Source organism: Genypterus blacodes, unplaced genomic scaffold (assembly GCF_046128005.1).
Source record: "Genypterus blacodes isolate CSIRO-AG114 ecotype Tasmania unplaced genomic scaffold, CSIRO-AGI_Gbla_v1 ptg000107l_1, whole genome shotgun sequence".
In the NCBI taxonomy this organism is placed as follows: domain Eukaryota; kingdom Metazoa; phylum Chordata; class Actinopteri; order Ophidiiformes; family Ophidiidae; genus Genypterus; species Genypterus blacodes.
The window spans coordinates 2,195,194-2,207,500 of NW_027466911.1; the positions used below are offsets into that span (position 1 = coordinate 2,195,194).

The 12,307-nt window shown below is 45.3% G+C and overlaps 1 protein-coding gene across 3 annotated transcripts in view; it reads right to left on the reverse strand.

Annotated features, from left to right (window-relative positions):
• LOC143008790 (focal adhesion kinase 1-like) overlaps positions 1-12,307 on the reverse strand; it is a 45,928-nt gene that overhangs the window by 32,230 nt on the left and 1,391 nt on the right. For 2 of the 3 annotated variants that reach the window (XM_076160706.1, XM_076160705.1), the window contains exons 1-2: positions 11,896-12,022; positions 6,429-6,455 (exon numbers count right to left, since the gene is read on the reverse strand). In XM_076160706.1, the coding sequence (XP_076016821.1) occupies positions 6,429-6,455; positions 11,896-11,932 (64 nt within the window). In that variant the 5' untranslated portion in view covers positions 11,933-12,022. Of the gene's footprint in view, positions 1-6,428; positions 6,456-11,895; positions 12,023-12,307 lie in introns of those variants that run through there. The other variant, XM_076160707.1, reaches the window with a different exon arrangement.

The window sequence follows — 12,307 nt, forward strand, 5'->3', positions numbered from 1 at the left end:
ACACAAGCATTTTCATAGTTGTTGTTTCTTTAATTATCTCAAACCTTACACACTGTTAAGACAGATGTGTTTCTCTCCTTGACCTTCCCTTTTTAAGGTTTATATCCTGAAGTAAACTATGGTTCAGCAGAGAAACTGAAAATAGAAGCACTGTTTTTTAGGTCCACACACTGATCCGATAATCTCTACAGCAATAACAGGAAATAGGTTTGATGACAAAGTAGGAGGGACAATAAACTACAGACAATCACCTGCCATTCCAAACAGTCCCTTGCTGTGCGCCGTAAGAAGCTCGATCTCCTTCAAAGCAAAGCCTTGCAAGGACAAATGTGTTCTCCGTTTCACCCAAACCTGTTTGCTCTGCCAAAAAGGAGACAGATTGGTGTTAACAGCATCCTGTAACCCTACACACGGTTACTGAAGGGCCGTGCTCTAGGGTCAACAACTTATGGAAAATAAATCTGTGGAAGTAATGTTCGCGTTGCTTTGCTGGAGCTTACTCAAAAGGACTGATGACAATGACTGACAGCTGTGCGGAGTCATCAAACCACAATGCATAGAGGTCAATTATTAATGGACACAGGTACGGCTAAACCCAAAGAGGCAGATAATAACGGCACAAAGGCAAAGATACTACAGAGAACTAGATTCTTAGTGGCGTTCTTGCAGTATTACTATCATCCCTTACTTAAAACAATACCAATGTGCCTGCAATATGAAGTATTAGAATATAAGGTGTCATTTTACCATCCTTCAACTAGAAGAGGGTGACAAAACCGAATTCTAACATCTTCCGGCACGATAGCACAGCTTCCCTCGAATTGTTCCAACAGCCACTATCTTCTAACTAATATTCAGTTGTACCGCTCGGTCTCAGAGGTGCGACTTAAAAAATGTATCGGGGCCATTATTTTGACTGTAACGAGCTTTTAAATAGAAGCACGAGCACCAGAGGAGCCATGGAGGAGTCACAGGCCACAGCCAGCCATCTGCTGCTGCTGCTCACTCCAGCAAGATATACATGTAGATATTAAGCATACCGCTTTGTTCACCAAGGAGAAAACAGTTACGCAACATCGCACAGCCATAACTCTAACCTGAATACTTTGCAAGGCTTAAGACAAGCCTATTACAGCGGTAGAAATACCTATACTTGCCTTTCTGCGCGAATTACGTACGTTACACAAAACTGTAAGTACTGTTTTATCATGAGTATAAAGCAAATGTAGATGTGCGTTTCACGGTGTGTTAATGAAAGCGGGCGGTGTGGCGGGGTGAAACAGCAATGCAGCAAATGTGCACTGACGGATGGAATTCTATAATCATTATGACTGTGAAAACTAATCTTCACCAAGCGTGGCGTAAAGAAAGGGCCTTCCTGTAGGGACGTGTTCGCTGCTAATGTGGCCCCAAATCGCTAAAGCTACTCGCTAATATGATCCCGAATCCATGTAATGTAGGTTAGGCTGGAAGAAAGAATGTTATGATGGGTTAATAGCGTGGGTATTGTAAGCTGTTCTGCACGGCTGCCTGACTGAATGAAGTTGGATAAATGGTGAAGCAGTTATGAATGGATGCGGGATTTCCACTATCAGACCTGTGTTTGATACTTTACATTATATAGCAGGGGGATGCTTGTTATCTTGGACATTCATGTTGGCGGCTAACCACTTTTTTTATTCTTGCACTCAGCTTTTATATACAGGAAAAAGAGAGATTTTCAACAGCTGGTGCACTCCACAGCACAGAAACCTCTCGCTGCATCACTTTGACACTGGACACAAGTGTCCCATTTCCCACCGCAGGCATGTCATCAAAGAGAAGAGAAGAAGAAGAAGAAGAAGTCAAAACAACTAGGCCATACGGGGAGGCAGGCGGGGAGCAGCCAGCTGCTAGCCTCTCTCTCTCTCTCGGTGGGGTTGCGCTGGCTGACGGTGGGTCCGTTAAGGCGCAGGAGGCTGGAGCTGAGCTGCGTGGTGTGGCAGCAGCAGGAGCCCATTCAGCTCCTCTGGCTGGTATCTGGGTTACTGGAGTTAGCCCAGTCCAGGGGGAGCCTCTGTGTATCCTTTCCTGCTCTGCTTCACAGCCCTTCATACCTCAGGTTTAGCTTTCTCTTCATGTTTCTCTTTATGTCATAGGCCTGCATCTTTTCATCTTTCCTTTGCTGCCCTCAAATGCTACACCTCCTGCATCCTTTCCTCCCTTCCCTCCTTCATCTGTTCTTTTCTTCATCTGTTCTTTTCTTCATCTTCTCTTCTTCTTCTCTGCCTCTCATAATCTCCTCCTGTCATTCATCTCATGTCCTTACAGGCCTTTTAGTTCCTGCGTTCACATCTCCATTGATACTTCATTCCTATCGAACCACTTCTCTTCCTTTCTCATCTTTCTCTTATCCACAATCTCCCCCACACACAACGCTTCACTCTTGCTTTCCCTCCTGTCTTCCGTGAAAGATGCACACGATCTAAACGGAGGGACGCCGCATAAAAAGCCTCGACATTAGACGAGTACACATTAAATGTACATGTGTAAGTGCATACAGAAGCATTCACACATGCATACACACTTAATCACACAATGTATGGTTGACTACAACAATAAGCATCTCTCTGCGTGAGTATATGCCTGCCCACACACACACACACACACACACACACACACACACACACACACACACACACACACACACACACACACACACACACACACACACACACACACACACACACACACACACACACACACACACACACACACACACACACACACACACACACAGCTATTTCAACAAAACATAACTCTGTATAATTAGTCTGAGTCTAAATTAGTCCATCACTGCGGAAAATGATGTTTTGATTCCACTCTATGGATTCAAATCTGCCTCAGAGTATTTGTAGGTGTCTGTACACTACTACACTGCTACACACTGTGGACCCATACACAATACCGCACCTGTGCTGAGATGATGACTGCGGCACCAAAGAGTAAACGTTAACGTAAAAGTTCAGAAATATGTTCTACTCGTTGATACATACTTGGTAGGGAGCGCTGAGCATAGATGCAGGCCCCCTTGCTCCAGCAGAGCGGGATGCAGCCGCTGTCCTCCATTTTTTCTGTAGGGGGAGCTGTTCCAGGCCGGGGTGGGGGGCCAAGACAACGACGCCCGGCCAAGACCACACCATCGAACCTACGACTAAGACCGCGGCTAGCCTTGTTGCTAACCTGGCTGGTGAACGAGGCAGCACCAAAATCCTGGTCGATTTAAAATTCCCCAAACCAAGGAAAAGCGAATCGAAATGACCCTAAAACTGACAAAAACGTTAAAAGCTGAGTCGTTACCGAACTGTGGGGTAGCAATCCCATGATCCCCACGTAGTAACCGTGCAACAGACGACGGCGCAATATCCAGTGATCAACCACAGCTCGTGTCCCGGTGCTGTACAGTATGTCAGTCCAATAAAGCAGAGAGCCCAGTGTGAGGAAACAGAGGAAGTCAAATATCCTTTGTGCTGTCAAATCTGGTGACACAGCAAGTGCTGTCACAGGAGGTGGAGAATATTCCAGTCTATTGCCGTTCACTCTCTCCGGTGTCAGTGGCAACGGTCACCCAGGGCAGCAGAGCAAAAGACACACCAGCTCCACATCCATCCTCAGTACGGCTGATTAAGATGCTCAAATGTTTCCCTTAATTACACGGAAATGCTGCTTAAATGCTCTGACCTGGCCACTTCACATTGAGACTAGACTGTCTTTACACATTAACTACAAAACCCTAAAAAGCAACAGAAAATGTATTTACTTTAAGTGGCCACAGCTCTCACTAACAACCTGACTCCCTTACAGCTCGCTCCATATTACTAAAGAACCTGAGCAAGTGTGGCCGGGTCTTAGCAGTCAATCCAACAAGGTATGTCACGATCCTCTGGCCCCGTGAAATACCTTTGCCATTATGCAACGCGAGACGTAACTGATCCCTGTACGGGAATTCTGTTTGCTTCTGAAGGTGGAGATAATTCAGTGTGTTGCTCAAGGAAACTTTAGCAGGGTTGAAGCTCCCCCAAACAGAGAGATGAAAGATCTCCCTACCCACGGGGCGGTCTGCAGCTGAGCCGATCCTAACTAAATATCAAACCCTGTCTCTCTCTCTCAGTAAGGAGACGGTGATCCAATTATTAGTCCTTGATGTGCTATTGAAAGACAAAAGGCTGGCTCGCAGCTATAAATCAGAAGTCACAGCATCTGCCGATCAATGTCCATTATCCACATTACACAGACGGAACATCTGAGTGGAACATCAAAGAGCCATTTTCCGAGGGTTTTGTTTAGTAATTCCAAAATGATGTCCGACTAAGAGAGCGGGAGGGAGGAGAGAGAGAGAGAGACAGAGCGAGAAAGAGAGAGAGAGAGGAAGCTACTGGCATCAGACATGAGAATATAGGGCAACGAGGGGAGTGGAGAAATGGAGCAAAGTGAAGGAGAGATAAATGAGAATGACCTCAGCGCAGGAGGGAAAAGAGAAAGGAAAGGTGGATAGGCAGGAAAAAGGAGATCAGGAAATAGATCAATGGGAAAAGAGGATAAATAAGGACAAACAACAATGAGACATAAGGGGAGCAGGCCAGAGTGGAGAGACTCCTGGGAGACGCCGAGGCTCACATCCTCCAGAGCATTCCCACAATGCTCTGCTCAAAACTGCCCACACGAGTTCGAAAACAGAGAAACAGACCAATTAAAGCAGTGGTGTGAAGGCGAGGAAGGATGTGAGGAAGACTAAAGGGAGAAAACGATGTTGCAAGAACAGATTAGAAAAGCTCCGATGCCGTAATTCCGTTTTGAAGTCGACCAGCTGTGTTGTCATTGAGTCCGGCTTCTGAGGGCTTTCATCTGTAGCAGCGGAAGAGCGTCTAATCATAACAGCCGTCTCTTCTTCCCTCACAATCACAAACACACGACAGATGCACGCCACGCTGAATCCACGGTTACAGCACGCGCGGCGTCCAGCTCCATCCTCAAGCGGTTCGGAAAGAGTGCGCCAAAGAGACCGAAGGGCGAGAGAGTGCGAGAGTGAGCCAGGGAGGGTGCACGAACGCGAGGGTGTGGGTTTGAGTGCAGGTGAGCAAGTGTGTGTGTGTGTGTAACACAGTCTGCAACAGAGGGTGTGTGTGCAGAGGATACTGGATGTGTGTGTGTGTGTGTGTGTCTCAAGTGTTTCTCCCCTGATTTTGAGTATAGGCTTGAGAAAAAGCCGCTCGACTAACAAACGAGGAGGGAGGGGAGGACTGTGTGTGTGTGTGAGTGAGTGAGTGTACATGTGTGTAGGACCGTGAAGGAGAGAGGGAGGGGAGGGGCAAGGAAGAGAGGAAAATACTGGAACTCTATTGATGCAGTGAAGATAAGAGAGAATGGAATGGAAAGAGACTAATGAAGGATTTGGACCCTGCTGGTAATTACAACACCATCATCAAACATACGAACAGAAGCACCAGCCCCCGGAAAACACACACTCTGCCCTCTGAAAACACACACTCTGCCCTCTGAAAACACACACTCTGCCCTCTGAAAACACACACTCGGCCCCTTGAACCCTCCAACTACTTTCCTTGTACCTCCCTGTCCTTCCGTCTATCTGCCAGTCTCTCTGTCCGTCTCCTTCCAGAGCCACATCTGGTCTCTGCTGCCCCCTGTCCTCTCTTGACACTCTCCTTGATTCTCTCTCTCTCCTTGATTCTCTCTCTCTCTCTCTCTCTCTCTCTCTCTCTCTCTCTCTCTCTCTCTCTCTCTCTCTCTCTCTCTCTCTCTCTCTCTCTCTCTCTCTCTCTCTCTCTCTCTCTCTCTCTCTCTCTCTCTCTCTCTCTCTCTCTCTCTCTCTCTCTCTCTCTCTCTCTCTCTCTCTCTCTCTCTCTCTCTCTCTCTCTCTCTCTCTCTCTCTCTCTCTCTCTCTCTCTACATATTTCACCTGCCCCTGCAGCATACCAGCTCCTCATTTTGCAGCGCAGCACTGACTTTGCAATCGCTCTTGATGTGTCAAAGGACAAACTGCTCTAATACACTTCCTAGCTGAGGTTATAATTGTATTACCTTTGTGATGTGAACCGCTTTGCTGTTCTCGCACAATTTTCCATTTTTCAACAGTCAACAACAACACCACCATTCTAAATGTAATACTGAGATGTTTTCAAGCTTATTTGCATAAATATTTGCATAATATGAATACAAACTGGTCGTCCTTTGGAAACTAATAATGAGAGTTTCTTATTTTCTAATCTGTTATGCGGTTGTAGTTTTATTTGTTTCCCCAAATTTCAGAGCAGATAGAAAGTACTACGGTACTTAGTAAGACAATTCTTCAACAGTTTCAGCTCGAGTTCAACCATGCTTCCCTGTAATTAAACAACTCAGGAAGAAAATGTCTAAGAATTGTTACTCACCAGCGTAGTATGATATCCTGGAAATATCTGAAAAACAGAAAGAGGTGACAAAATCAGTCAAAGCTCACACATTTTCATTGCTTTTAAATACAAACACATGAGATTTCTTTTTACCAATAAAGCTGGAGTCACTGGCACACACACCTCAGTTAATATTACTGAGTGTATAAGTAGATCTCTCACGTACACAAAGGGAAAAGTATATTAAGTACAAGTTTGCATCCCTGATTTTGTGAATGTTAACATGCAGGAGAACCCTTTCTACACACACGACCCGACAGATTTTCTGTCAATCAATGAATCAATAATAATCAGCTAATCCTTTTAGCATGATAGCAGAGAAGCAGATGAACCCAGGCTGTAAGCACTGATGGAAACACTGATAACAAGCCCCCCCTGTACTTGACTGACAGGAGTTAAATTCCAATCACAATAAGCGTCTGCAGTGTCCATCAGCTCTGATTGACCGGTGACTGTGCGGCAGCTCTAATGAATCAGGAGGGTTTCATTTTGGCCACATTCCAGCCAGCCACGGCAAAGCAGGAATAATGAGTGGGCAGAATACAGCTGCTCCGTCATGCTTTAATGGCCTCATTCACCCTTCAAACCTGTCTCATAACCTCATTCACATTTCTACTCAACACACCTCCCTATCTCTAGCTAAGTACAACACACTGGAGATAAGCTGACATCCGTTTCTAAGCAACAACCTTGGAGCCTGACTGTGGTGTTAATATGGCTGCCAAGACTTTGTCTTACAAAGACAAAGATGCTTTGTCTCATAAAGACAAACCATATGGCTTGTTGAGTTATAATTTATGTACTTTGACTCAAATAGTTTGCTTTCTCGGAGCAAAGCTGCCGAGTGCGTTTGCTGCCACTTCACAGAATTGCCACGGATCAAATAATCTGATTTGTTCAAGGCAAAATTGTGTCTAAAAACACGAGCAGCAAGTTAGTTAGAAAAACCAAAACAGCACCAATCCTGATATTATTTAGCTTTCTCCTTTACACCATTCTTTATTTACAACAGTGAAATTTAATTAAGGTTACAGCTGCCGGAACAGATGTGCAACATGACTAATGTACCCTGTAACATACTGAGAAGAAAGCAACATGGTAGTGAATCAGTGAAATGTTTCCTGAATTTGCAAAGTTGCCCACCAAGTTGTCCCGTGTATCTGCTTTCATCAAATCCCTTTATATCTGTAAACTAAGAGGAAGCATCATACCACACCTACATACTTCAAGACTTTTTTCTCAATCCCAAGAGAAATAAGCTTTAAACTCTACTTTAACCTTTCACATCCATAAACAATGACCAGAAAAAAGGACCTTTGATTAAAAAGCACAACTGAAACTTCTGCCACAACAACTGTTGGATCAATTCTCCGCTCACATAAACAATCCTCAGAGCTTCTCCCTCCTACTCGAGTCCCCCCCCCCCCCTCCCCATGTGTTCTCAGCCTTTTCTTTCTCTCTCCCACTCACGAGTAGAAAACTGTTGCCTCTGGCTGTAAACCACAGAGGCTACGCTACAGTTGACACCATGCAAAAGGCATTGCACAACTCCATTCCAACGGGGAGACAGCAACTAGTCTTCTGCAGCTCCTCTGGAATGATTGGCCCTGCGGAGCGGAGTTGCAGCATGGGCGTACTGCAGAGATGGGAGGGGACGGGTGAAGAAGGTCTGATTTACACCAGAAGCCTTCACATCTGGGTTTTATAGCATTTACATGTGCTGATGTCACTAGAGTGTAGGGTTTTCATAATTTGCCCGAAACACCTGGTGCAGACAACTTTTAGCCACTTCAGAGGAGGTGGAGGAGGAGGTGGAGGTGGAGGAGGAGGAGGTGTATTCATTCTGTAATTCCATTTACCTGCGCAATTTGAAGTAGCAAATTGAAAAATTGGGATAAGAAAACAAACACATTTTTCACTTAAGGTGGGTTTTGTTCCTCTGTAGAAGCACTAGTATGTAGCCTACACAGTGCACTGGATTGTTTCCCTCTCAAGTTGCAGAGATTCCAAGTAAATATGTAACCTTGTGTCAGTGAAAGTTCTAGCTATAATGAGCCTTAATAACATTTGGGAGGGAGTTAACGCTGAGCAGCCTGCAGCAGCTCTGCTCGTCTCTGGACACAAATCTGACGTAAGTTCTGCCAGAATTTGAACTGGCTGAATGTTTTTCTAAGCTGACACTGCAGAATATTGTGCATGGACAGTGAATATTCTTCCTGTCAGGCTGAGGTGAATTACCATTTGATTTATTATCATAGAAGATTGTCTAATCTAACAATGTAGTTTAGCTTTTCGGTATTTCAATTCAATCACTGTGGCATAAGCTGAGCCTGTTGACCATGCTGTCATCTTTGGCATCTGGGTTTAATGAAGTTTAGAGCATGACTGCTGTGTCCACTCATTCTCGGTGAATCCACTGATTTATAGTTGAAGTCTTTTCCACAAACAAGCCATTTTATAGCTCTACCTCAGTGAGCAGTGCACTGCACCAAAACAACATTCAGACAATCGCAAATATGTTATTCCAAGACACAACTCTGGCATGGTTCTGTTGGCAAGGTTTTAATTACAAAGTTATTGAGGGTATTCAATCTATAAGGTTTCCCAGGTTAGGATGAATCAGAGGATGAGGCCAGACAAGAGGAAGCGGGACATCGTCCAAACAACAATAACATTTTACAGCTGCAGCAGCCCATCCCTGGATTCATATTTCTCTTCCCAATACTTGGGCCGCACTTGATGTTTCTCCAGATACTTAAACAACTTCGGAAGTGCAACCATTAATCAAAACACAACATGAACCCAGAGCTCCTCACACAGAAAATGTATCTGAATATTTCACCGTGTTCAGGATACTGCAGCTAAATAACTTTAAGCTAGATAACTTTCTGCAGTAAAACGTAAAAGAGATGACACAATCACATCTTCCAACTCATCACTCACAACACTGGCAATGTAACTCCTTAGTATATTAAGCCTCTTATGTAGGAATATGGAAGTGAGGTGCTGCGTCTCACCCTGAGCTCGTTACAAAGCTCACATTGACCGACACATCAGGAAAATGAGAAGAAACCTCAGGGGAGGGAATCAAAGAGAACCCCCACCCCCGCCTCTCAGAGGACTGAACATGACCCAGGTGGCAGAGGCTCAGGTGAAGGGGCTGAACATATGCGGTGTCCTTACATTTATCAACACCAAATTCATCTATGTATTGGTGTTGTTTCGTTCAACGCCAAACACCGCCAATAGATGAATCACTTTTGATCTTTGGAGTTTCTAGAGTATCTCGCAAACGCGTCAAACGGAGTGAACTCTGAACCTGACGTGGTGTTGGAGGATTGTCTCACAGGGGACAGAGGTGACGTTAGGGGTGGGGAGGTGGGGTCGGAGGTTGATTTTGCCGTGTTATTCCTCCAGCTCGTTAGAAATGTTGAATGAAGCTTTACCTCGGCCAGGGCGTGTTGCCATCTGCTACCCCAGACTATTCCTCATGGCCCCTCTGCCCTTGTCCTGTTTCTCTGCTCATCTCCAGGACCTGCTGCACGTCACCGACAGCCTGCAGGAGGCCGACCCTACTTTGCGGGCTCTAACGCTTGTCCTTTGCCTGGGTCAGATCGGCACTTATCCTGCCACTTTTCTCCCCCCCTCTTCTGAGCCTGGCACTCCTCCAACTCCCGATGGTCCTCCTCTCACTTTTTTTGGAAGGGGTTTCGAGCTTTCTGGCGTCAATGCGAGCCTCTACTGCAATGTTCTCCTTGTCGACACTTAATTTCCACAACCTTGATCCTTGTCTCACACTTCGAATCCACCCCAAGGAGTGAGAAGCAAAAATGTCCGCAGCATCTGTTTCAGCTACAAAACAGGAATCGTATTAAAGACAAACTAGGCGGGACAGAATGCTACGCAGCATCTCACTTTGTTTTGACATTGCTCAAATATATGTGAATCATAGACTGAGTATATTTAAATACTTTGAAATACCTTAACTTGTCTCTCCAGGAATCTTTCCTGGAATGGAGCATCAGCTTGTACAAGCATGGCTGCGTTATGTAAGTCGGGAAAAAAATATCTGCTAGATGCGAGTTTGACCATACGCTCTGTTTGCTATACTGTCTAACGAGTGGGATCAATGTGACACAACCCGTCAGGTATCTTAGCTGTAGTTATCATTGCAACAGCAGGAAATATGGCCTGGGGCGCAGGATGGGTGTTGGAGGTAGAGGTGTCCTGGAATTCAATACAGCACATAAAGTAAACCGCAACGGAGACGAGACACGAGGCAACACATCTTTAGGTGAGATCACGAGACAGAGTTCGGGTTTTCCGTACAGACTTTATAGATTGAGAGTTTCCTTTTTATATAGCCTAGCATTATTACTCACACAAACCTGTGAAGCATGTCTTCACGGAGTTCCGGGAATCAGCGATTTGAAACCACATTATGCGAGATTGATTTAAAAAAAGGCAACTTATCGCAGTCTCATTGTGTTAAAAACTAGAAACTGATCACACAGATGTGAACATCAGCTTAAATATCACTTTGTACTCTGTTGTCAACTGTAAGCCTAAATGTCACCTGTGGACAAGAAACGTGACATCTGATAGCCGTGGCCTGTGGTTGTTTGCCTGCATTTACATGGGAACTGAAATCTGATTTTTAACCCTTCAAGGTACAGGTTTGACCAGACATACCTGATCAGTTTGCAGTAAACACCGGCAGACTTTGTGCTCTGATTAGTCCGGCTTCAAAGATGAGACTCAAGCTGATAAATGATATCTTCCTCTCACAGCCAAACCGACTATACATTGGTACTGCAGCTGTGAAACGTGTGTGCTTTGTTGTCATACTTGTCATGACTGTCTACGAAGTGTGACAGGGCTTTCTTGGAACAAGTTTTCGCAGTGTAAGTGACAGAGTAACGACGACAGTAACAGTTGTGGGAGCAGTCACAACTGTGATAACGGCAGCAGTTGCACAATAGGTGTGTTGTAGCTATACATTTTTAGAAACTCACCTCTCTACACCAACTGTGTAATAGAAACATAACACAGCAGGTATGGAAGTCATAACGCATTCCGCAAATAAACTAGGCATCAAGCCCAGCGAGCAAGATCTGAATACTTTGAGTAACAGACAAACGTTTCATTTGTGCCAGCTTAGTAATCTGTCACTTCTGTCGGCAGAAGAAAACGCCTACATTCAAGTAAAACAGAGCAAACTAACAGTGTATGGGGGCATTCTGCTGTTTTCTCTGCTCCACGCTCTACCTGTCTGTGAGGTTTTCACATGCAAGTGCATGCACAGCGGTGAACGGCACAAATTCCTTTTCCAACCCTCAGCCTGCCAGATCCTCTCTGCCTGTCTAACACTAAACCACCCATACACTAATCTAATCACAGGCACACATATTTACCAAGCTATCAGTATGACTACACACGTACATACCTCCATTGGTGCAGCCCAAGAGATCCCAGAACTGCATAGCTGCAGTCGGTGTGCAGAGGACGGAACCTCTGCTAACACATAGATGACTGTATGCGCCTTTTTCTCTCTCCCTCCACTTCCTAGTTGTTACTGTATGCTGTCACAGCTATAGAGGAAGGAAAACACCCTCCCACTGACCCACTCTGACTGACACACCTGGGGGCAGAGTTTCAATTCTAAATAGCTGCTCCCTTCTCCCTCCTAAACTCTGCGCTCATTCCCCACGTCACAGCCCTCTCCCTTCCCGTCCACTCCTCTCCGTCTCTCATTTTTTATCTTTACCTGACTGAAACAGACAGGTGGAACTGCGATGCCATCTAACACCCTCTACGCCGCTTTCCCCATCCCTGCCACTCCAGATTAGCGGAGGTAA